The 27,417-nt window shown below is 39.2% G+C and overlaps 1 protein-coding gene across 1 annotated transcript in view; it reads right to left on the bottom strand.

Annotated features, from left to right (window-relative positions):
• Positions 1-27,417, bottom strand: part of HCF109 (high chlorophyll fluorescent 109) — a 77,916-nt gene that overhangs the window by 10,418 nt on the left and 40,081 nt on the right. Inside the window, exon 4 of the mRNA XM_088952792.1 lies at positions 14,770-14,973. Coding sequence (XP_088808918.1) covers positions 14,770-14,973 — 204 coding nt within the window. The remainder of the gene's footprint in view (positions 1-14,769; positions 14,974-27,417) is intronic.

Genomic DNA, 27,417 nt, shown 5'->3' with positions numbered 1-27,417 from the left:
TGTGATCTTTCATAAGATAAATCCATGTCATCCTTGAAAAGTCATCAACAAAAATTACAAAATACTTATAGTCATTATCACTTTGATCGGACCCCAAACATCAGAATGAACTAAAGAAAAAGGACTCAAGACACGACTATCAACTCTTGGACTAAAAGAGGCTCTATGATGTTTTCCAAGCTGACATGACTCACAATCCAAAGATGAAAGATGACTCAAGGAAGGAACCAACAACTTCAGAGCCTTGAGAGAAGGATGACCAAGTCTACAGTGCCATTGAAGAGGAGTAAGAGATGACTGAAAAGCTACTGGTAATGAAACACACAAGAAGAGGGATAAAAGGTAATGGAACAATTAAGTGACTTGGTTAATCTACTAACAGACATAAGGTTAAAGGGGAACTTGGGGACATAAAACAGATGATAAAGATAAGGAGGAGAGATCAACATCACCAACACCATAGATGTGAGATGTAGAACCATTAGCAAGAGTAACCATTTAAGATGTGGAGGACCAAGAAAGAGAAGAAAATACATTAGGAGTCCCAGACATATGGTCTGAGGCTCTGGAGTCAATGATCCAGTGTGAAGGCTTGGAAGCCAAGAAAGCCATACCCGAATGGGCAAGGGCAGCTGTGTTCTGCTGAGAAGATGTCTGAAGGAACTGCTCATATACTACACGAGGTTCACTCACCATCTCCTTCCTAGAAACACCAGTAGATGTAGAGGGGATCGGGTCAGTTTGTTGACTTTCAGTAGCTGTACCACTACCCTTAGTCACAGCATGGTTAGCCCAAGTGTTGGGTGGACCATGTAAATCATAGCAAAAATTAACCATGTGCCCCTCTAATCCACAGTATGTACACTTCCTAGGGACATTACTTCTTCCTTTACCATGACCTCCCCCTGAGTCCCGACCTCCACTCTGGCCACCAGCACGGTTAAACCTGGGACCACCACAGTTACCTGGAATTCCACGACCACCACCACCACCTCTATTTCCACGGCCTCCCCCTCTAGTCACCACAAAACCAGATCTGTCTGAGAGAGAAGAATGCTCTATAGACTCAATAGATGTCCTCCTAGGACAGGCAAAAACTTCTTCAAGTGAGGGAAGAGCAGACCCCCCTAGTATTTGTGCTCGGACAGGCTCATATTCAGCCTTCAAACCCACCAGAAACCTTGTCACATCAAGTTGCTCACACTGTTGTTGCTGAATCTGAACATCCTGTGTCAGAGGATGATACACGTTGAGCTTATTTCGGATATTCCTCAGACTTGCATAGTATTCCTCCAAGCTTTGACTGTCTTGCTTCAGATTAAAGTACTCTTGGTACAAGTATACACCCTAGTTGTATTGTCTTGCCCGGAATACAGTTTCTTAGCATGATCCCAGATTTCTTTAGTTGTATCTAGGAACATAAAGTTCACGCTAATTTTTTGGTCCATGCTATTCCACAGCCATGTCATTATTTGTGCATCTTCCTATTCCCAGTCACTAAACCCTAGAGAATCAGAGGCGGGTTTCTCCTCTCTCACATGTTTTACTTTTTTCTTGGCTTTTAAAAACACCTCCACATATTTTGCCCACGGCACATAATTCTCACCATTCAACTTAATAGATGTCATTTGAACATTTAGGTAATTTAGAGAAATCATAGCGCCTATTTTATTGTCATTCCCATCTCCAATCAATGCCATCTTAACTAATTCACCTTACCTCACAAAGAAATCACTACTATATGTAGATTATTCACCTTCAAATATTCAGCACAACCTCACGCACTTCCACAAAACTTATCTCACTTTCAGCACCACCAACTTCTTCAAATACACATTACACATCAAATACAAAAGCTGAAATCACCTAGTCATTAAATCAAACACCTATACTGCACACTGCAAAACCACTCACACACCAAATACAAGGGCTGAAATCACTCAGCCATTAAGCCATACACTTACACTGCACTCTGCAGAACCAACTTGTACTCAACTGAACATTGTTCACCCGAACCTGCTCTCTTCATACCATCGAATAGAGAGTTCCTACCAATCACCACAAACAACCACTGCACTACAAACCGGAGGCATGAAGGCCTCCTACAGAGAAAAAAGACCACTCCTTTTCAACCTTTAACTTCATCTCCCAGTGGTTCTTGAGAAATCTACAAAACCCTAGAGAGGAGGGCGATAAAAAAACTGGGTAAACCAGAATAAAAGAGCAAGACGAGCAGATTTGAACTTGTTACATGCGCTCTGGTACCATGTGAAAACCTTATTTAGTCCTAGGTTACAGTAGAGAAGAAGGAGAAGAAGAAGAAGGGTTCGGCCAGTAGAGGAAAAATCAGTCATCTCTCTAGTCGACCCACTAGTATTTATCTCCAATAACATAGCTACAAGAAAGACCATATTGTCCCTCATAAGTGATGGGACACATAACTTAAACTTAAATAAAACAGACCTTTCACTTTCAAATAGATAAACCCAAATGACCAAAATACCCCTGTTTTGTGTATTCTAACATTACTCATGAACAAGAATGTATACAATGTTTTGCAAGTTCACATGGCTCACAATGAAGACTCGACAAAGGTATTCCTTGAAACATGTCGAGAAACAAATGGCATAAAGCAAAAAAAGGTAAATGACCAAAACACAAATGATATAACATGACTCCATCACCTAACTCTAATAAAACATGGTCCAAGACTTCTATCAGGTGAATTCAGAAAGTATATTCCATTTCCAATCATCCTCTAAGATTTTAGGTCTTGGAAAACACAATGACTAGGAAAGAAAGTTATGCTGCAATTCATGGATGTAGTCAAGCTACTAACAGATAAGAGGTTGGTATTAAGCTTAGGGACATGAAGAATAAAGGATAAAACAAGGGTGTCAGAGGCTCTGATATCTCATTTGCCAGAGATGGGGGCAAGGGACCCATCAGAAGGGGTATCTTCTCTCTACCAAAGAGGAGTTGATATGAGAAAAAAATGTTAGATATGTTGGTCATCTGGTCTGATGCACCAGAATCAATAACCCAAGGGATTTTATAATTACCTGAAATAGTATCATGATTTGCAAAAGCATGAGTACCTGAGTACGCAAATGCAGATTAAGAAGTGTTGCTCAAAGAGTTGGATCCTACAATAGTGGTCTCCAAATGATTAATTAACCTCCCGTATCTTTCAAATTCTGCATTTACTGTTGTCAACTACTCCATAGTAGATTTCTCTTCACTTTCTCTATTTCCACCTTCAAGTACTATAACAACATTTGCATTCTTAGGATTTCTTGTCTAACCGTTTTTCTTAAGATTGTTTTTATTGTTATTCTGAAACCTGTCCAAGAGAAGCTCTAGATGAAGTTTTAAACAAGTATCCTTAGTATGTTTCGGTTTCTTGCAATATTCACAAATCACTTCTTTCTTCTTAGTAGGCCTTTTTGGCTTTACCCAAGCATGTGCAAAATGCTCTAAAGGTGGTCCTTGTAACTGTACTTGCCACCTACTTTCTTCACTGCTTACCATAGAATATGCTTGAGCAAGGGTGATTTCATCCTCGGCCAAAATATTATGCCTAGTAATGTCAAACTCAAGGTTGAGTCCTGTATGAAACTCAAACACCCTGTTTCTTTCCACCAATTTCTCAAATTTCTCTGCATCCTTGGTGTTTTCCCGCACAACTTTCTCCATAACAACAACCTCCTGTCACAATGACTTCAACATGGAGTAGATAACTACCACACTCTTCTCCCCCTGTCTAAGATTGTTCACATCATTCTTTAACTTATAGACTCTTGCAATATTTAACTTCTGAGAATATGTTTTTATAACACTACCCCAAATCTCCTTGGCTGAAGTCATCCAAAGGTAATGTTGACTTATGTGAGGCTACATTGAGTTGACTAACCATCCAATCCCTGCATAGTTCTCTTGCATCCATTTTTCATATGTGGGACCAGTCTCTTCAGGTTTCTTCTCGATGCCAGTGAGATACCCCAATTTACATCTACTACAAACATAAAACCGTATAGACTGTGCCCAAGCCAGGTAATTTGTTCCATTCAGTTTAATTGTAGTCACACCAGTCAAAAAGGAATTTGTTGGACCAACCCCAGATATTGGAATATGCTTCATCTCACTTCTAGATTGCTCCATTGATCAAACAAAAATAAAAAAATAAGGTTTTCCGACTTTATGGACCTAATTGAGGTTAGTCCAGTACTGAAGACAAAATCTAGGGTTTCATTGCATCTTGCTACCTGAGATAGGGAGAAGAAGCATCTGCTCCTACCAGAGCTCTCTAAACTTCTTCCAACCTCAACCACCCTCTTCTAGAGACCAAAAGGAACCCCAAGCCCTGAGCACCATACCCAATCCTTCTTTTTAACCTGTAACTAAGAATCTCTCTAGTCAACTAGGGTTTTGGGGAAAAAATAGTAGCTTCACTTGGCAATCTATAGCCAATTTTGACTCTCCAAACCCTCTACCAACTAGGCAAAAATAGTTTTCTAATCAATCAGAAACTTATCTCTCCATATACTCTTCTAATCGAAGGGTGTATGGGTAAAAAAAAGGAAAAACAAAAAGGAGGGACCATAATACCAAGATGTGAATCAATCCTCTAAATCTGATATTAGTTTTCTGATTACAGCAATAAAAAAGGAAGAAAGAAAGAGAGATACAGCAGAAGAGAAGAAGATTGAGAAGAAGAGGAAGAAGAAGAGAGTTCGATAGTTCCCTCTCTCCCCTCATTAAGCTTTTATTAATTTGATCTAATCAAGATTAATTACATATCTGCCCTTAAGTGAGCGGTCAGATCAGCAATAACAGGAAATTAAAAAGAAGTTAATAGGCCCATAAAGAAAATGTCCATTAACACATAAAAGAAATAAAGAGAACAGTACTTAACAAAAAACAAGCACTAGGGCCCATTCGGGCCAGTCTCTCTACAACAGTGTTTATGAAGCCTCTGGGATATTGTGGTTATCCAACTATGGTTTGTCACCTCGAAAAATCTCTTTATGGATTGAAACAAGCACCTTGGGCATGGTTTGAACGATTTCATTTGGTCATTACAGATGTTGGCTTTATACAAAGCCCTCTGGACTATTCTCTCTTCATCCTGAAGTGGGATCAAGGAACCACTCTTCTTCTGTATGTTGATGATGTACTCATTACCATTGATGATCATGATGGTATTTCTCATCTCAAGGATCTCTTGAGTCACTCTTTCAAGATGAAAGATATTGGTCACTTGACTTACTTCCTTGTAAGTTACTCCTTCTCCCCAAGGGTACTTTGTAAATCAGCAAAAGTATGCTAAGGACTTGGTTCACCTTGCTTGCCTCACTAATCATAAGCAGGTGGGTACTCCTCTTGAGGTGAACCTCAATTTATCTAAGGATGATGGTGAACTTCTTAATGCTACATTTTATCAACAACTTGTTAGTAGTCTCATCTACCTCACCATGACAAGGCCAGGTATCTCTTATGTTGTTCAAGTTGTCAATCAATTTGTTTCTTCCCCTAGGCAACCACATATGACTGCAGTTGTTTAGATCATTCAGTACATTAGGGATACCATCTCTCATGGACTTTTTTTCTCATCATCTCAGAAGAAAAATAGCATTTTGAGAAGAAAGGACTATTTAGAAAGATGCAAAAAATCAAAAGAAAGTAGTAGAAGTCAGAGTTCAAGATGAGAGAAGATGAAGAGGAAGGTGGCAGCAACTTGGGTTCAGAGAGAGATTTTCGATCATAATCTCTTCTATTACACCCTTAATTCTATTTTATTAAGTTAAACTTCGATGATTTATAGAGAAGCCCCTAATTGGGCAGAAAATTAAAAAAGACATAACATAAGAAAAAATAAGCCCAAATTAAGGCCCATTACAGCAAAGAACATAAAAGATAAAAAATGATAAACGGCCTATGGGCCATTCGGCCCATCTTCTCTACACTCCCCCTCAAGCTGAGCATAGATATCAATCATGCCAAGCTTGCCAGTATCATGCTGAAGTTTAGCCTTGGGAATACCCTTGGTGAGGAAATCTGCTAATTGTCCTTCAGAGGTGATGAAAGGTAGACACACTTCACCAGAAGCCACTCTTTCTCGAATGAAGTGTTTGTCAACTTCAATATGCTTAGTTCTGTTATGTTGCACTGGGTTGTGAGCAATGTTGATGGCGGCCTGATTATCACAGTATAACATCATTGGCTTATCATGCTCAATACCCAGTTCCTCCATCAAGGATTTAAGCCACAATAGTTTAGAAACACCATGAGCCATGGCTCTGTATTCTACTTCAGCTGAAGATCGAGCAACAACTGATTGTTTCTTGCTTCTCCAAGAGACAATATTACCTGCCACCAAGCTACAGTACCCAGAGGTAGATCTTCTGTCATCAATGTTTCCAGCCGAGTCAGCATCTGTGTAGGCTTCAAGTTTCATATGGCCATGCTTGGCGAATAGAATTCCCTTTCCAGGGGAGCCCTTCAAATAACACAGAATCTGCTCTACTGCTGCCATATGAGTATCCCTGGGAGCATGCATGAACTGACTGATGCAGCTAACAGCGTATGCAATGTCTGGCCGAGTCATGCATAGATAAAGAAGTTTTCCAAGTAGTCTTTGGAAGACTCCCTTGCCTTCTAACAATATTCCATCTGAAGCAGAGAGTTTATGGATTATATCGATAGGAGTAGCAACTGGTCTAGCACCCATCTTCCCCGATTCAAAGAGCAAATCAAGAATACTTCCTCTGAGAGATAAGGATCCCATCCTCGGATCTAGCAACTTCTATGCCAAGAAAGTATCTCAATTCCCCTAGATCTTTGATCTCAAACTCTGTATGAAGGAAAGATTTGAGATAATTGATTCTCGAGACATCATTACCAGTCACAACAATATCATCAACATACACAATCAGGTAAACGGCCAAGGATCCTCTCCTCTTCACAAAGAGGGTATGATCAGACTGTGTACATAGCCAAAGCTAACAAGGGCAGCCCTAAACCTTTCAAACCATGCTGTAGGGGACTATTTTAGTCCATAAAGAGATTTCTTCAGCCTGCAGACCTTTCCTTTCATATTTGTTTCATACATCCCTGGAGGAAGAGACATATAAACCTCCTCATGTAATTCTCCATTCAGAAATGCATTCTTTACATCCAGTTGATAAAGTAACTAGTCTGAGTGTGCAGCCAAAGATAGCAGAACTCTCACAAAAGTCATCTTGGCAATAGGGGCAAAGGTTTCCAGATAATCAATCCCATATGTTTGTGTATAGCCTTTTGCAACCAGCCTAGCCTTGTGCCCTTCAATGGTACCATCAGCATGATATTTGATAGTAAAAATCCACTTACAACCTACTGGATCCTTCCCTTCAGGCAAATAAACCACTTCCCAAGTGTCATTCTTGCGCAGGGCATCAATTTCTGTTCTCGTAGCATCCCTCCATTCTGGAATATTAAGAGCTTCTGACACAGACCTGGGAATTGGGTTAGGCAACAGAAAAAAGGTAGGCAAAATATGAAGGAGAGAGCAAACTATAAGAAAGGTGTTTTGAAATGCAATGTGCAGTACACTTCCTTTTTCCTTTCCTAATAGCAATGGAGATATCAAGGTCTGGGAATGATGGCTCCAAAGGGGCTGTAACAGTACCTGTTGTCTCATCTGTAACTGGAAGTGCATGAGGCTCATGTGTTGTAGGGGAAACAACCTACTCATTTCTGGTTCTTTGCCGTTGATACAACATGGGATTAAAAAGAGGGCGAGGAGGTAAAGGGGGAGGAATAGGAACAGTAGAATTAACGTGAAGTGACTGATCCTCCCTTGATTCATTTGAAGGAGGAAGAGACTCAGCAAAAGACTCAACTGGGATAGGGAGAGGAAGAACAAACACCTATGACAAATCCTCCCCCTTTAGACAATGTCTCTCCAGAGAGGAACCATAAAAGGAAGAAAACTCATCAACGGTGACATCCATTGAGACATACCGAGTGCCAATCTTTGGATCAAAACAACGGTAACCCTTCTGTATGGGGGAATAACCAAGGAAGAAACACTTGTGGGCTTTTGGTTCAAAACTTATGTCTTTGGACACTTGGAATATGTACATAACAGGTGCAGCCAAAGACACGAAGAGGAATAGGAAAAAGATCCTTGTCCGGATGAAGGAGGCTGAAGGGAGACTTAAACCCTAAAACCCTAGATGGCATACAGTTTATAAGGTAGGTAGCAGTGAGAATAGCATCACCCCAAAACTTTGTAGGGACATGTGAGGCAAATAGAATACTTCTTGCAACTTCAACAATATGTCTATTTTTTCTTTCAGCAACTCCATTTTGTTCTGGGGTCCTAACATAGAAGCTTTGATGAATAACCCCTAAACCAATGAAATAGCAGGTCAGGTTTTTCTCAAAATATTCTTTTACATTGTTGGATCTAAAAATTTTAATCCTGGTATCAAACTGGGTTAGGACAAATTCATGGAATTGCCTCATAAGTCTAGGAACTTCATCACGGGACTTCATAAAAAATATCAAAGTGAACCGGGAAAAGTCATCAATGAACAAGATAAAATATTTGTAGCCACCCATAGAGGGTAAGTGATAAGGCCCCCACACATCAAAGTGCACAATATTAAAAGGAGAAGAATATCTTTTATTACTCAAAGGATAACTGTTTCTACAATGTTTTGACAGTTCACAAGACACACAATGAAGACTGGACAAATTAATTCCCTTAAACAGTTCTGGGAATAAATGACTTAATGCAGAAAAAGAAAGATGACCCAAACGAAAATGACATAACATGACTCGACTGATGAACTTTGTAGATGTAGACCCAAAAGCAGTTTTTTCAGGTTGTTCATGGCATTGTCCAGGAGTATTTAGCAGATATATTTCATTCGCCTCACGGCCACTCTCAATCACCTTCTGAGACTCCAAATCCTAAAAAACATAGTAGGAAGGGAAGAAGGTTACACAACAGTTTAATGACTTAGTTAGGCTACTTACAGATAACAAGTTTGTATTTAGTCTGGGTACATGAAGAGCAAAAGGAAGAACCAAGGAGTCTGTAGCCTTGATGGTTCCCTTGTCGGAATCAATAATCCAAGGGATCCTACGATTACCTGAAATGGTTGCATGATTGGCAAAAGCCCGTATACCTGAATGAGCAAATGCAGAAGAGGTTGAATTTTCTGAAGGGTTGGAAGAAGAGGTCACACCCTCTAGGTGACTGATCATCCTCCCAAACTTGTCATATTCTGCCTTCATAGCTGCTAACTGCACACTAGTCGTCATCTCTTCAGTTTGGTATCTGTCACTATCTGGACCAGCAGCAATATTAGCACTCCCTGCCTTTTTATTATCAGACTTCTTCTGAAACCGAAGTGGTAGGAGCTCAGGATGCAATTTCCAACACTTGTCTTTAGTGTGTTTTGGCTTTTCACAATACTCACAAATAATCTCTTTCTTCCCTGAGCTACTTGGAGTCCCTGCAACCCCCTTGGGTTTCGCTCCCATATTAGCAAAGTGGTCATTTAGACCAGCCCCTTGAACCTGGACAAGTCTTCTGCTTTCTTCACTACTTACCAAGGCATATGCTTGAGACAGTGAGACACTATCCTTGGATAAAATATTTTGTTTTGTAATGTCATACTCTAGATTTAGCCCTGTCAAGAACTCAAACACCCTGTTTCTCTCAACCAGTTTTCTGTAGGTCTCAGCATCCTTAGTGGTGTCCCAAGTTGCAGCTTCAATCAAATCTATTTCTTGCCATAAATACTTCAATGTGGAGAAGTATACAGCAAATGGTTTCTCCCTCTGTCTCAAATTCTTCACATCACTTCTCAACTTGTAAGCCCTGGCCACATTTAATTTTTGGGAATAGATTTCAGCAACACTATCCCAAATTTCTTTTGCTGAATTCATCCACAAATAGTGCTGACTAATCTGTGGTTGCATTGAGTTCACAAGCCACCCAATAACAGTATAATTTTCTTGCATCCACTTTTCATATGATGGATCATCTTCTGGGGGAGCCTTTTTGCTCCCGGAGATAAAACCCCACTTGCCTCTACTACAAATATGAATCTTTACTGATTGTGACCAAGCCACATAATTGGTTCCATCTAGCTTGACTGTGGTCACAGCCAGTAGAGAGTCTATAGAGGCTCCCGGAACCTATCCGGATTCAGCAACATGCTTGTTTTCAAAGTCTTAGGAGTTCATCTTCTTAACACTTCAAAAATGACTTTAAACAACTTCGAAAAACACCAAATGAAGACAGAACAAAAACTATGTTGTGAGCCAACCTCTATGCAGTCGTACCAGTAATCTGCGTCACACTCAGAAGTTGGGAGAAACGGAGAAAATTCAGCCACTCCTTGTAGACTTCACAGAACATTAATCCACTTGATTCGATCTTCAAGAAGGAGAATGAGAAAGCCTTCAGTCACCGAGCACCCAGGTCAAACTCCCTGTGGGGCCCGCAATCAGATTTCTCCAGAAAATTAGGGTTTCGGGAAACACACTTGAATCTATCAAGGGGACGACAAAACCAGTCCTCTTCTCTCCAGAAACCACTAACAACTGGGCTGGAATAGGTGTCTTTAACTATTCATACAATTCAGTTCTCCATACACATTGTGTATGGGAAAAAAAAGGTGAAAAAGGGGGAAAAACGAGCCTGCTCTGATACCAAGAAGAAAAACAGCCTTTTGAAAAGAAAGGACTGTTTAGAAAGATGCAAAAAATCAAAAGAAAGTAGTAGAAATCAGAATTCAAGATGAAAGAAGATGAAGGTGGTGGCGGCAACTTGGGCTCAGAGAGAGATTTTCGAACATAATCTCTTCTCTTACACCCTTAATTCTATTTTATTAAGTTAAACTTTGGTAATTTACAGAGAAGCCCCTAGTTGGGCAGAAAATTAAAAAAGACATAACATAAGAAAGAATAAGCCCAGATTAAGGCCCATTACAACAAAGAACATAAAAGATTTAAGGATAAACAGCCTATGGGCCATTCAGCCCATCTTCTCTACAATCTCTACATCTATGCTAATGCAGATTGGGTTGGATGTTCTGACACTAGAAGATCTACTATTGGCTGGTATGTTTTCATGGGTGATTCTCTTATCTCCTGAAAATGCAAGACTCGGCAAACAGTTTCCAAATCCTCCACTGAGGATGAGTACCGATCCATGTCCTCCGTCTGTAGTGAAATTGTATGGCTCAGAGCTTTTCTTGGTGATTTTCATACTCAGCTCCCAACTCCTATTCCCATCCATGCAGATAATGTCAGAAATCAGTACTTTGTTGGACTTATCACTTTTCCCCATGTTTTATTTGGTCTTCAACTTGTTTACATCTTCACAAAGGCTATGACACATCCTCGCCACAAGTTCCTAGCTAACAAACTGATGTTTTTATCTTGGCATCAATTTGAGGGGGGTGTAGAGATACTATGGGTTGCCTTGGTTAGGAGTATCATATTACCATGCACCTTATGTACAATATCTTTTATTTCTCTATTGTATATACAGCTCTTTCTTATTTGTTTCAGTGGAGGGAAGATTTGTCCTCTCCCTCCTTTTGCACTCAAATGATATATAATACAATTATTTGGGTATGTACACATTAGACACACCCTTTCAACTTCTTTGAGTACTTCGAACCATCTCTGTCATACAGTTCCATAGGAGTCTTCTTTTAGTGGAGGTACTAGGGTACTGGGCGACAAGAGAAGCTGCATGAATAATGAAAGCCTAGAGATATGTATATGCTTGAAGAATTGCCTAGAAGCTGAAGACAGACTACAAGATCAAGGAGGCAATGGCACTTCACCTAATGTTTCACTAGAAGAAGATGATGTAGATCAAGGTCTAGGAGATGGGGGTGGAGCATGAAGAAAATAATGAAGCCAATATTTGTTTTGTATACTTATTAATTGTATAGCATTTTTAAAGTTATTGTAGATTTTGTTTTTCAATTTTATTTAAATTATTTGTTATCTTTTCAATACCATTGTAAATTTTTATTTTCAATTTTATTTATCATTTTTATATTTTTTTCCATTCCAATATTCCATTGTATTTTTAGTTTATTTATTTACTTTGTATTCATTAAATTCAAATGAAATAAAATTTCTAAAATTCAAATGAAAAAAATAACAAAAATGTAAAAGAAAAACAGGCCCGGCTCGGCCCGTAGCCCGACCCGGCCTGCTTGGGCTCATGCCGCAGGCCATGCCGGGCCAAACCTTTTAGGGGCTCCAGGCCAGGCAAGCATGACCCACTTAGTCCTGCGTGTCGGCACAGCCCAGCCTGCTAAGGCATAGACGGCCCTCAAAGTTTTTTTTTATCAGTAAATATGTGTTTTATTAAAATTCAGATTCAGATTGTAAACATTTTATACAAATTAAGGATGGGACTGTTGATCCCTTTTCCTCACTCTATTCATCCCTCATTACAATGAAGCCCAAAATAATTGTTGTCTCAGTGCCCCTTGTTCTCATAGACAGCCCTCAAAGTTGTGTCGTGTCAGCCCAGAACGGCTCACTTTACACCTCTAGACCCTAGTCCTGTTCCCTATAGTAGTATAGGTATGGATTTATAATAGGGCTACAACAACCCTACAATCTCAGCCCTTGATCTTTTATCATTCTAATCTAATCCAGACCCTCCAAGTACATTAAAAGTCACATGCTGGTCACAAGAGTGCATGTCCTTTTAATAAAGACTAAGAGCTTTCTTAACAGACCACTAACCATGGTGAAATAAAAGACTTGAATAAAAATTGATTAAGACTCCAAAATTCTGGGAAAGTTCCAACAAGCTAGCGGGCCTTTTTAACCTTATTTTGCTTCTTGGATGCTCTTGCATCACCAGTTTGATTGGGCAAGATGAGAAAACATGGACTCCCAAAAAATTGTCTTTACGAGTCTGACTTAGTACCTGCTTTGAAGAATTTAAACTGCATTGGGACTAAACCCTCAGCTTGATCCCCTTCAAATTTTAAGAAATGCTTAACCCAGAGCCACACAAAGTGCACCCCTAATATGGTACTCCCATAAGTCTCACATATGAAAGTATTCAAAAAGTCATGAGTTAACTGTGGAAGGTCCCCTACTTCATCAGTTTCTATTGCCCTATCCTTTCCACCATTTCCATCTATGATGGTCAAAGCCTGTCTATGAATCTCCTTTTTTCTTTTTTCTTTTTTTTGAGTAAATAAAAAAATAAATTTTATTGAAGAAAGAGGATACAAAAAGTGATAAGGAATCACCAAGAGAAAGTATAAAAGAAAACCTCCGACCAAACCCTCCCTCAAGAAATTCGAACAACTTTCCAAAACCCAAAAGAACAATACAAAGAACCCAACCCAAGTTCCCAACAGCCACAAAACATAATCCCTATCCCCCTAACCCTCCAAAAGTACAGCTTCAAAACCAATTAAAGAGCCCCAATACCAAAATTTAACCCTAGGTACAAACACAAGCTTCCAACACTGAACAGCATCACATTTTGTCTGAATCTTCATCATTTTAAATGCTTGAAATAGCAACCTCTCTTCTTTTCTGATGAGTGGAAAAAACTACAAAGAATAGGATCAGGAATGAAGATAACTGTAGAAACCTAGGAGTAGCTCCAAAAACTGATAAAACGAGATTTTGTCTGAATCTTCATCATTTTAAATGCTTGAAATAGCAACCTCTCTTTTTTTCTGATGAGTGGAAAAAACTACAAAGAATAGGATCAGGAATGAAGAAAACTGTAGAAACCTAGGAGTAGCTCCAAAAACTGATAAAACGAGAGAGTAAGTTAAGATGGTCTGGTCACATGCATAGAAGTCCACCAACAGCTCCAGTTAGAAGAAGTGATTTGTTACAAGAGGAAGGGGCTAGAAGAGATAGGGGTAGACCAAAAAGGACATGGGCAGGAATAAGAAATGATTAAGCACTAATAGTTTAACAGTTGATATGGTTTTAAATAAAATGGATTGATGAAACAGGACTCATGTAACTGACCCCATATAGTTGGGATAAGGCATGGCTGATGATGATGATGATCCTCTTCCTTGGCCCGACCCCAAATAATCCTCCCTTTAATCTGGCAAACACTTTTAACACTTGCACCATCTCTGTATTTTCCGGACTTCTGAATCTTCTTGTTGCATTAGGATTCCGCTCCATACTCTTCAAAGCCAGAGCACCAGCATTGATCTTTTCTAACTCTAAAACTGCATTCTTCTCAAAAAGTGATCTGCAACCAATTCTTCTCCCACTTTAATGCCCTCCCTGTATCTTCACCTGTCATCAGACTATCTTGAGCAATGGAAAGTTCATAATTACCAACAAAATCATCAAAACCCAATCTGTTTTTCTCCCTCCCCTTTGGCAGCCCCCAGTCCTTTTCTTCCAATTCCTTAAACATTTAACATTTTCCTTGCATTCCCCCCCCCCAAGAAAAAATAAACTACTCACCACCATCTCCAGGATCTATAGAACTACTGATTTCATGTGTCTCATCTAATAATAACATCATCCTCATTTGACTCTATAACCACATCAGTGTCATCTTCTACCCATTTATTTTCCTTCAATGGTTTAGCTATATAGTTTCCCGTGTCTCATCTATGCATCTCCTTTACCAGCCTTTACCAACCTGAGGTTTGTTTTACCATTTCACCAAGTAATGGCCTTTAAAAGAATACATCATGATTAAATTTAGTATTTGTAGCTCAAAGAACTGTTTACCTGTGCATCTGTACCCCCAGCACCAGCTGTAATAGAGATAACAGCACCATCCTTGTCATAAGGCCCAGAAAGCAGCTGAGTCAACTCAAACTGATCCAATGCCTTCTTCAAAGATTTAATGATATTAGCAGCCTCTTCAAGAAGCCCAGTATCTATGGATTCCATTTCCTCCGTCAGCTTTATTATTGTTTCTGCATCTTCAACCTGCATCATATATATGACACATTGCATAGTTACATCCAGCACAAGAGGGTTACAACTTGCAAACTTAAGTGAAGTTCTTAGGTCATTTTTTTTATATTGAGAGAAGATGAAAACATTGTATTTATAGATGCCTGGCTGTTTTGAGAACGTATAAAAGTAATATAGAAGCTGGTATACAGTACTTAAAGTGCACATACCATATTTGTTAAAGTCTTAACAGCAAGGGATCAATGGTCTTTTATGTCTCTTTTCTTTTCTCTCATAATGTAACTTAAGGGTAGTGATGTAATTTTAAATTATTTTGAAGTTAATTATTTTAATGGTTCAGTTGGTTGCAGTCCTGGGTTGGAAAGAAAAGAGAAAAAGAAAAGGGAAGAGAGAAAGAGAAGGAGAAGATGAGAGAAGAGAAACAATGGTCTCAACTAGAGAGAATGATCTCTCTCACCCAGCCCAACTCAACTTTATATAGATTAGCCAAAGTATACAAAGACTATTATGCCCCTACTTAAGTATGGGACATGTAACTTAAAGAAAAACAAAAGAGACAAAACACAGCTTAGTAAATAAGAGGAAAAAGACTTAAAAGACCCTACTCAGCCAACTCTAACACTCCCCCTCCAGCTGGAGAGTATATGCCTTATAGTCCCAGCTTGTTACATATGTAATCCACTTTTCCCAACTCAAAATTTCCGTAAACAAGTCCGCCCACTGATTTCCTAAGCTCACATGCTCTATGCTAATCACTCCACCAAGGACTTTCTCTCTCTTATAAAATGGTAGCCAACCTCTATGTGTTTTGTCCTCTCATGAAAAACTAGGTTAGATGAGATGTGGATTGCAACTTGGTTGTCACGGTACAATCTCATAGGGCTATTAACTAACAATCTTATCACCTATAGGAGATTTTTCAACCATACTAACCCACACGAAGTGTGTACTATAGCCTTGTATCCAGCCCAATCTGCATCCATGTAGCCTACTATTTCAAGACTCCCTCCTGACTTGTACAACAACCCAAGGCCCGATGCTTCCTTGTCCCTTTAAATACAGCACAAATCTAAGAAACCCTAATGAGGAATCCATGAGTTTTGCATAAACTGGCTGACCACACTAACAACAAAGGAGATATCTGATCAAGTAATAGTTAATTTTAGCTTTCTGCGTTTCCCACTAACCGTTTGTACCTTCCCGGATCATCAAGCATTTCACCTGTATCAATGCTCGATTTAACATTTGGCTCCATGGGTGTTCAACTGGTTTATCACCTAACAGCCCTCTCTCTTCTAATAGGTCAAGAACATACTTCCTTTGGAATAAATTGATACCTTGCTTCAACCTTGCAACTTCTATACCCAAGAAATACTCCAACCTGCTAAGATCTTTTGTGTGAAAGTGATCTTGCAAAAAGGCCTTTAACCTGTCAGTCCTCAACCTATCACTACCAATTATCACAATATCATCTACATACACTACCAACAAAATCTTCCCAACCTCAAAATCATAGTTGAATACTAAGTGATCAACCCAGCATTATTTCATGCCAAAATCTTTTACTACTTCGCTGAATTAGCAGTGTCATAGTTGAATACTGATGGATTTACTAAAACCTACCCTATAGTTTGTAGTCAATTTACTTAATCGACCTTCCATTAGATGACAATAGAAAATGACAGTTTTGACCCTAATGTCCATTTGAATAAATTTAATCAAAAGAAAATAAAAATGAAAATACCATTTTTGTGCCTAGTAAGATATGAGCAACCACTATATTTGGTAAATTTTGCTTTCTGTACAAAGAATTGCTAAGAGGTACTTATGGAATAAACAATCACAGGCCCATGTCCTTGAACATTTTCCATTTAGTTTAGGTGATCACGTGACTGTTTTCAGATGGCAAAGCAAACACTTCTAGTGAAAGATTGATTAAGTAAAAAGGTTGCAAACTATAGGGGCATTTTATTAAAATGAAAACTATAAGGTAGGTTTAAGTAAATCCGTGAAACTATCGAGGGTGTTCTAGTAAATGACCCAAATAGAAAAGTTTAAATGGCTAACAGCATGATTTTGAGAGAACAGTGGGTTAGAAAATCAACAAATGGGATGATGGATGCTTTGTCCAAGCAAGGTGTAAATAGGGATCATTTGCATTGGGTTCTGTTGAAACTGAAGAGAGGAGAGGAGAGGAGACTTGTGTGTTTCGGCAATGAGGATTCTGAGAAGAGTTTTCGAACAGTCTCTATCTCAGCCCTCTAACACTGTTTTATTAGATAATTTTGAGTAATTACAAGGAGGCCCTTAGTTGGGCAGAATTTACAAAGAACTTAAAAAAATAACTTAACATTGACAGGATGGGCCCAAAATAACAAGAAGAATAAACAACCTATGGGCCATTCGGCCCATCTTCTCTACACTCCCCCTCAAGCTGAGCATAGATGTTAATCATGCCAAGCTTGCTGGTATCATGCTGAAGTTTTGCCTTGGGAATGCCTTTGGTAAGAAAATCTGCCAACTGTCCTTCAGATGTGATGAAAGGAAGACACACTTCACCCGAAGAGACCCTTTCCCTAATGAAGTGTCGATCAACTTCAATATGCTTGGTTCTATCATGTTGCACTGGGTTGTGAGCAATGTTGATGGCAACCTGATTATCACAGTATAACATCATTGGCTTGTCATATTCAACTCCAAGTTCTTCCATCAAAGATTTTAGCCATAATAATTCAGAAACCCCATGTGCCATGGCCCTGTATTCTGCTTCAGTAGAAGGCCGAGCAACAACCGATTGTTTCTTGCTTCTCCAAGAAACAACATTACTGGCTACCAAGCTGCAATACACAGATGTACATCTTCTGTCATCAATGTTCCCGGCCCAGTCAGCATCGGTGTAAGCTTCAAGTTTCATATGACCATGCTTGGCATGCTTGGCAAACAGAATACCCTTTCCTGGGGAGCCCTTCAAATAACTTAGGATTCTCTCTGCAGCTGCCAAATGAGTGTCTCGAGGAGCATGCATGAATTGGCTAATGCAACTGACTGCATATGCAATATCTGGCCGAGTCATGCATAGATACAAAAGTTTCCCAAGAAGTCTCTGAAAGATTCCTTTGTCTTCTAACAATGTCCCTTCTGAGGCTGAGAGTTTATGACTCATATCAATAGGAGTAGCAGCTGGTCTAGCACCCATCTTTCTAGTTTCAGAGAGCAAGTCAAGAACATGCTTTCTTTGGGAGATAAGAATCCCATCCTTGGATCGAGCCACTTCTATGCCAAGAAAGTATCTCAATTCCCCCAAATCTATAATCTCAAACTCTGTATGGAGAAAAGATTTTAGATCTTGAATTCCTGAGGCATCATTACCCGTCACTACAATATCATCTACATACACAATGAGGTATACTGCCAGAGGTCCACTCCTCTTCACAAAAAGGGTATGATCGGACTGTGTCTGCACATAACCAAAGTTAAAAAGTGCTGTTCTAAATCTCTCAAACCATGCTCTAAGGGACTGTTTTAGTCCATAAAGAGATTTTTTCAGCCTGCATACCTTCCCTTTTATATCAGTTCCATACATCCCTGGAGGAAGAGACATGTAAACTTCCTCATGTAATTCACCATTCAGAAATGCATTCTTCACATCCAATTGATAAAGGGGCCAGTCAAAGTGAGCAGCTAAAGATAAAAGAACCCTCACAGATGTCATCTTGGCAACAGGTGCAAAAGTCACTATAATCAATCCCATATGTCTGTGTATAGCCTTTTGCAACCGACCTGGCCTTGTACCTTTCAATGGTACCACCAGCTCTGTATTTGATAGTAAAGACCCACTTGCAACCAACAGGATCCTTCCCTTCAAGCAAATCCATCACTTCCCATGTGTCATTCTTGTGTAGGGCATCTATTTCAGATTTCATAGCATCCCTCCATTCTGGAATCTTAAGAGCTTCTGACACAGACCTGGGAATAGGATGAGAAGCAACAGAAGAGAGATAGGCAAAATATGAAGGTGAAAGCAAACTGTAAGAAAGGTGCTTGGAAATGCAGTGTGTAGTGCACTTCTGTTTTCCTTTTCTAACAGCAATGGGAATATCAAGGTCAGGGAAGGATGAATCCAAAGGTGCTGAACCAGTACCTATTGTCTCTTCTGTGACTGGAAGTGTAGGAGGCTCATGTGTTGTAGGAGAAACAACCTGCACATTTCTGGATCTTTGCCTTTGATACACCTTGGGATTGAGGACAGGACGAGGAGGTAGGGTACCAGGACAAGGAGAATGGAACGACTGATCCAACCTTGACTCATTTGAGGGAGAGACAGACACATCAAGGGACTCAACAGGGATAGGAAGAGGAAGAGCAAACACCTGTGTCAAATTCTCCCCCTGTGGACAATGTCCTTCTGTAGAGGAACCATAAAAAGGGGAAGACTCATCAAAGGTGACATCCACTGAGACATACCGATTGTCAGACTTTGGATCGTAACAGCAATAACCCTTCTGTTTGGGGGAATAACCAAGGAAGATACACTTTTGGGCTTTGGGTTCAAATTTATGCCTTTGGACACTTGGAACATATACATAATAGGTGCAGCCAAAGACACGAATAGGAATAGGAAAAAGATCTTTGTCCGGATGAAGAAGAGTGAAGGGAAACTTAAAACCCAAAACCCTGGATGGCATCCGGTTTATGAGATAGGTAGCAGTAAGTACAGCATCACCCCAAAACCTGGTAGGAACATGTGAGGAAAATAAGATACTTCTTGCAACCTCAACAATATGCCTATTTTTCTTTCAACAACCCCATTCTGTTCTGGGGTCCTAGCACATGAGCTTTGATGAATAACCCCCATGTCAGAAAGATAGCAGGATAGGTTTTTCTCAAAGTATTCTTTTGCGTTGTCTGATCTGAAGATTTTAATCCTGGTATCAAATTGAGTTAGAACAAATTCATGGAATTGTTTTACAAGTCTTGGGACTTCATCACGGGATTTCATCAGGAATATCCAAGTGAATCGTGAAAAGTCATCAATAAATAGGATAAAATATTTGTAGCCACCCATGGAGGGTAAGTGGTAAGGCCCCCACACATCAGAATGCACAATATTAAAAGGAACAGAAGATCTTTTATTTCTCAAAGGATACTTGCTTCTACAATGCTTTGACAATTCACAAGACTCACAATGAAGACTGGACAGACTAATTCCCTTAAACAGTTCAGGGAATAGATGACTCAAAGCCAAAAAAGACAGATGACCAAAACGACAATGACACAACATAATCTGACTAACAGACTCTGAAGAGACAGATCCAAGAGCAACATTCCCAAGATGATCAGTGCATTGTCCCGGAGTATCAAGCAGGTATATTCTGTTCGTCTCATGGCCACTCCCAATCACCTTCTGAGACTCCAGATCCTGAAAAACACAGTAGGAAGGAAAAAAGGTTACGCAACAGTTTAGTGACTTGGTTAAACTGCTCACAAACAACAAATTTGTATTTAGTTTAGGTACATGAAGGGCAGAAGGGAGGTACAAGGAATCCGTAGCCTTGATGGTTCCCTTACCAGAGATAGGGGCAAGTAAACCATCAGCTAAAGTGATTTTATCACATCTAGGAAGTAAGTCATATGAAACAAACAAGGTAGACAGATTGGTCATATGGTCAGAAGCACCTGAGTCAATAATCCAAGGGATCTTGAGATTATCTGAAGAAGTAGCATGATTAGCAGAAGCCCTTATACCTGAATGAGCAAATGCTGAAGTAGTAGATTTTCCTGAAGGGTAGGTAGCAGAGGTCACATCACTCAGCTGACTGATCATCTTCCCAAACTTTTCATATTCTGCTCTCATGGCTGCCAACTGTGCAGAAGTAGACATCTCTTCACTATCTGGTCTGGCAGCTACATTTGCATTTCCTGATCTTTTACTATCATATTTTTTTTGAAACCTGATGGGAACAAGATTAGGATGTAACTTCCAGCACTTGTCTTTGGTGTGATTCGGCCTCTTGCAGTACTCACATACAACTTCTTTCTTTCCTGTGCCACTAGAAGTTCCAACATTCCCTTTAGGTTTAATCCCCATATTGGCAAAGTGATCATTAATATCAGCCCCATGAACCTGTACAGCCCTTCTGCTCTCTTCACTACTCACCAATGCATAAGTTTGTGACAAAGATACACACTCCTTGGAAAGAATATTTTGTTTTGTGATATCATATTCCGGGTTTAGTCCGGTTAAGAACTCAAATACCCTATTTCTTTCAACCAGTTTCCTGTAGGTCTCTGCATCATTGGTGGTGTCCCAGGTTACAGCTTCTATCAAATCTTTTCTTGCCACAAAGACTTCAAAGTTGAGAAGTATACAGATAATGGTTTCTCCCCCTGTCTCAGATTCTTCACATCACTTCTTAACTTATAGGCTCTAGCCACATTTAGTTTTTGGGAATAGGTTTCAGCAACACCATCCCATATTTCCTTTGCTGAATTCATCCATAGATAGTGTTGGCTGATCTTTGGCTGCATTGAGTTCACAAGCCACCCAATGACAGTGTAAATTTCTTGCATCCACTTCTCGTAGGATGGATCATCTTCTGGGGGAGCCTTCTTACTCCCGGAAATGAACCCCCACTTTCCTCTACTACAAACATGAATCTTTACTGATTGTGACCATGCCAGATAATTAGTTCCATCTAGCTTAACTGTGGTCACAGTCAATAAGGAATCACTTGGAGTCCCCTGACCCATTCCATATTCAGCACCACTTTTGTTTTCAAACTCTGAGGAGTACATCATGTAAACACTCCAAATATGATTTCAGATGACTTCTACAAGTATGTTGGATAAGAACAAGCAATAACTGAGTTCAGCCGACCACAAGGAGACAACACACTGAGTTCAGCCGACCACAAGGAGGCAACACACTGAGTTCAGGCTTCAAGAAGAAATCAAAAACTCCTAGGCATTGTACACTTAGCCGAAGTACCTTTTCAAGGTTGTACACTCAGCCAAGAAGAGTAAGTACCAATCGGTATTGTTGAATAGGCCTTTTCACAAACATAGTGTGGGCAATAGAGACAACCCAACTGCCAAAGAAGAGAAAAGACCCCAAAAACTGTTCGTACAGCCCTCTAAAAAACAGCCGAACAAGAGTAACAATACACAGCCTTGTTACAAGGATGTTTCGGCAGGTTTTAACAGTCCAAGAAGAAGAGAAAAACAGCCCAGAAATTTCTGGGTTAAACCAGATTTAGTGCAGTTGAAGGTAGTACAGAACAGATAGGATTTTCGAACACTTCAACAGTCCAAACACAGTCGAAGGTAATGCAAAACAGAACCAGAAAACTGAGCACAACTTATAGTTCGAGCTTCAGCAGTCCAAACACAGTCGAGCTTCAAAAACAGAACCGAGCTGTTCCCCTTCCCTTTTTTTTCTTCTTCTCTGATTCTTCCTGGTCACCGAACCCCTTCTCCAAGAGATTCTAGTCTTGGGCTTGTCCAATGACCTCCAAGAATCAGGCAGTACGTGACTAAGCCTCCAGCCCTAGGACGTTCAAGTTCAGATATGCTCTAATACCATGTTGAAACTGAAGAGAGGAGAGGAGAGGAGACTTGTGTGTTTCGGCAATGAGGGTTCTGAGAAGAGTTTTCGAACAGTCTCTATCTCAGCCCTCTAACACTGTTTTATTAGATAATTTTTGAGTAATTACAAGGAGGCCCTTAGTTGGGCAGAATTTACGAAGAACTTAAAAAATAACTTAACATTGACAGGATGGGCCCAAAATAACAAGAAGAATAAACAACCTATGGGCCATTCGGCCCATCTTCTCTACAGGTTCAATTGTAATTTGATTATTGGTATTATTGAGTTAGAGGTTGCATCTCCTTCATCTCTTTGGGATGCTTGTACTGATTGTCTATAAAATTCATGAGGATGGTGGTAGCTATTTTGAATTTGAAATTAAAAGAAGTTGATTTGGTAAGTTTAGTTTTATGTATCTTAAACTTATTTCTATTTAGAGTTACTTCCATCTGAGATCTCAACTATGAACTTTTTTGTTGTAGGATTCATTGAGAAGGTAAACCATTGAATGGGCAATTTTTTATGGCACTTGATAGTTGATGGGGAGAAATCATGGGACCATTCGTTTTTTTCAATCAGATATTATAGCTATCATTGTGATTTTTTGATAAATGATTACTTTATTATTATCAAGAAATTAAAACCAATACAAGCAACCCTTAGAGAGGTGTGAATTGCAACCTCCCATAACATAGGTAAACTAATCCACTATTATCTTAAATTCATATTTCTTGTATACCACTTGAATTTCTTAATTTCATCCCTAAAGCACCATATATAGCAAGGGTTTAGATCTTGTAGCCATCTTACCACCACCTACAGTGAAAAGCAGTAATTTCTGATCAGAAATTCTATGAGTTTTCCTAATACGTTCATAGATTAATTACTAAAAATTATTTTGAATACTCAGTAGGTATACTTAACCTTTATAGTTACCCATTAGGTCTAGGCAGTCTATATTAAAGATTAATGCAAACAAACGATTATCCTTATCCAAGCAACTGCATATGAGAATATTTAAATGAATTGATCTATAAGTCACAGGCATTAATTTAATAAATGAATGGATTCTGAAATTGATATTAAACAAAGAAAAGTATGAGTATGATCTCTGCACCCATTTCCTTGTAGCTTTTGAACAAAGGCTTATTTAAAACTGAAGGAAAAGGAAGACAACAAACCTAGATTTGCAGTCAAATGCAGGGATCTTGAAATTGTTGAGACCGTTGCTGCAATGCCATCATTTCATCTATTTAATTTTGAACTGAGGAAGTGATCATTTAGTTTTTTTTTTATGATTGGAAATGGTGACATTCATTTAAAATAGTAATTAATCATCACACACTGTCAACCACTCAGAAGTATGAGCATTGACCCCAATAAATTTCAAAAGTTACAATACAGCCCAAAAGAAGTTCTCCCTGAAGGCCCCCTGCTCTGTCAAACTATCACCCATAGAGTTAGCTAACCATAGTTTTCAATGCCCCAAGGTGAGACTAAGCGACAAAGGGGCACCTTGTCACCTAGTCAATGGATTTTTTTATGTAAAAAACATATATCTTAGGGCAGTTCCCTAGGTACCATAACCATATTTCCTTAATAATAATTATGAAAAGTTTAAAGTTCATATTAAAGTATAGAAAATCAACATATTCATGAGAAGAAAAACAAGGAAAAGAACATTCAAAAAATATAGGGGCTGAACCCTTATTTTTGTTGTAGGAAAAGAAGAAAAGAAAAAGTAGAAGATGAAGAAGAAGGAGAATATATTGAAGAAGAAAATGTGTTTATTAGAAAATATTTTAAGTTCTTCCTTAATTATTGGTTCAGGTTTTGAAGTCTTTGAGGGTTCAATACATCATTTAGCAATGTTTGTGTTGATTAAACCCTAACAAATAAGAAAATAATAAAACGAAATTAGTACATTAACACACAAAATGAACATTTTAGTTTAATAATGCCTATTTTATAATTATAATCTCAAAAAATAAAGAACAAAAATGTATTTTATAACAGAAAGTTAAAAACTGCTTGGCATTTAGGTGAGGCAAGCCTCAAAGGGTGCCTTGTTGCCTAGGCATCACATTGACAACTATGTGGCTGACCTCCTTACCCATTTGAAAATTATCCAAGCATCCCTTGCTAAGCAAAGTATTTTCCTTATTTGTTGTCTAAAAGTCCATACACCCAGAACTTTTGTCTGCAGCCACCCTATTAACAGTTTAGAAATCCCTCCACCTCGAAGTTTTGAAATCCTCATTGCTTGGCCAATCTCAAGCCTTGTAGTAGAGCCATAATTGCAGCTCTCAAAGAGTCTCCCACACCTATTGAACCAGAATATAGTGCCATCAGTCTTCCCTCCCCATCCCTGAAGACTTCCCCCACTCCAAAGGGTCCTGGATTACCCAAGGAGATTCCATCAAAGTTTAATTTTACCCTTTGTTGTGCTGCAGGTGTACAATAAGGCTGAAACACAATGTCCAGTTGAAGAATTTGCCACTGCTGACCACCCCCTTAGTATATCATCCACTAAAAATTCTTTGAACAAGTCAGTAACTTTCAGTCAGTGTATAACTAATGGCTATGCAGTCAATGACTTGTTCTTTTGGTCTTTCTACCCCTTGGAAAATTCTATTGTTCCTTTCCTCCCATAAAGACCAAAGGATGGCTGCTCTTGTTGCCCTCCACATCACTTTACCCCTTCTTGGTAGTGTGGAAAAACTTGGGTCAAGCATCTTCCTAGAAACGCATTTTATTGCCAGCACAAGCATTATACCTGATATACAAAAGGAAGGTAGCAAGCTGTGGATTACTTTCCAAGGAGATGCCTGTGATGCCCTAGGATCAATAACAGCATCCAATCCATTGTTTTCCATGCCATGAGTGCTTACAATTACTTTATTCCACAAGTTTTCTTGTTCTAAAGGAAACCTCCATAACCATTTACCCAACGGTACCAAGTTCCTGAGTTTAATATTTCCTATCCCTAAGCCTCCACTATCCCTGCTCCTTGACAGCACCTCCCACTTTACCAGATGATCCTTTTTTGTATCCCCTGACTCCCACAAAAAATACCTCATCAATTTCTCCAGTTTATTGGTCACTTTTGTCGGGATCTTAAAGGTAGATAGGTAGTAAACTGGAAAACTAGTCAAGGTTGACTTTATTAGAGTTATCCTACCCCCTAAAGAGATATAACTTCTCTTCCATCCTATAAGCCTTTTTGTGAACCTTTTGCACAATCGAATCCCAGAAGCTATCAAAATTTGGGTCCCCCCACCCCAAAGGGTAGCCCCAGGTACTGTAAAGGCCAATCTCCTACCTCACAATGCAACATTCTAGCTAGGTTTTCTACCTCCCCTCTCTTTATTTGAACCTACTACACAACTCTTGTTTTAGTTTACTTTGAGATTGAAAACCCTTTGAGATTATGTTACCATCCTTTGTAGATTAGTCATTTTCTCCCTTCCCCTTCACAAAAGATAACAATATCATTTGCAAATTATAGATGGGTAACCCGTAACCACCACTTTATTCCTCCCAACTCTCCAACCTTGAAGTGAGCTGTTAGCATCGACCCTTGTAAGCAGGTCACTAAGCATATCTGCTATTAGAGTGAAGAGGAGGGGAGATAGGGGGTCACCTTGTCGAAGGCCCCTTTTAGCTGGAAAGAAATCTCTAGCTGCTCCATTGACCAGTATGGAATAATGACAAGAGGAGATACAACCCTTTATCCATTTACACCATCTTACTCCAAATCCTGTCAGCCTTAAAACTTCTAGAATAAAATCTCAATCCACCAAGTCATAGGCTTTCTCCAAGTCCAACTTACAAACTAGGCCTTTTTTCCTTTCTCCTTTTTTTGAATTCCACACATTCATTAGCAATGAGGATTTGGTCTATTATTTGTCTTCCAAACACAAGCCCCTTGATTTGGAGAGATTAAAGAGGGACTTTTTTTATCCTCTCGACTAACACCTTGGAGACAATTTTATACATGCTACCCATAAGGCTTATGGGTCTAAAATCTTTTGGATAAGAAGCATCTACTTTCTTAGGGATCAAGGCAATAAAAGTAGCATTTGTCCCTAAGCTGAATTTGCCCCTTTCGAATAATTCATCAAATACTTCCACTAGATCAGCACCCACAATTTCCCAACAATCGTGAAAAAAAGACATCCTAAACCCATCTAGGCTTGGGGCTTTGGATCTCTCCATAGACAATACTGCTTCCTTAATTTTTTGGACTTCAAAAGCCTTCTCTAGGGTTTCCATCAAAGCCCTAGAGCCTCTATTTCCCCCTTGACTAGCAAAGATGGCTTTGAAGTGATCCACAAAGGCTTGTGCAATATCCTCTTCCCTAGTTAGAGTTTGTCCATTCCACTCTAGCTGAGAGATAGTATTTCTTCTTTTCCCCCCATGCTACTAAATGGAAAAAGCTTGTATTTCCATCACCTTCCCTTAACTGACGACATCTAGATTTTTGTCTCCAGCTTATCCCCATCTTTCAGATTTCTCAAAATCATTCAGTATTTTCCTATCCGCATTCATTAATGTTTTAGGTATCTGATTTCAGCTATTACTTTAATTGTCAGAATTGCTGAGATTCTGAAGAATGATAAAATGGCCACCCATTAGAGTATGAAAGGCCATTCTTCTCTTAATATTATCCATTACTTTCTACACATTAAGGAAATTGATAGTCTTGTATTAAACTTGTTATTCTGTGCATGGAACAGAAATTTTCATAATCTGATCTGATGACATCTGCTACCACAGAACCAGAGGTGAGTAGTCATTTCTGTGTTCCTCTCAATCCTCTTCTCATTTCTTAGTTGTTGAGATCATCTATGTTATTATCCTGTTATCTT

This window comes from Nelumbo lutea, chromosome 7 (genome assembly GCF_056320005.1).
Source record: "Nelumbo lutea isolate HS-2025 chromosome 7, American lotus-T2T, whole genome shotgun sequence".
Classification (NCBI taxonomy): Eukaryota; Viridiplantae; Streptophyta; class Magnoliopsida; order Proteales; family Nelumbonaceae; genus Nelumbo; species Nelumbo lutea.
This window is presented reverse-complemented; position numbering and strand designations above follow the sequence as displayed.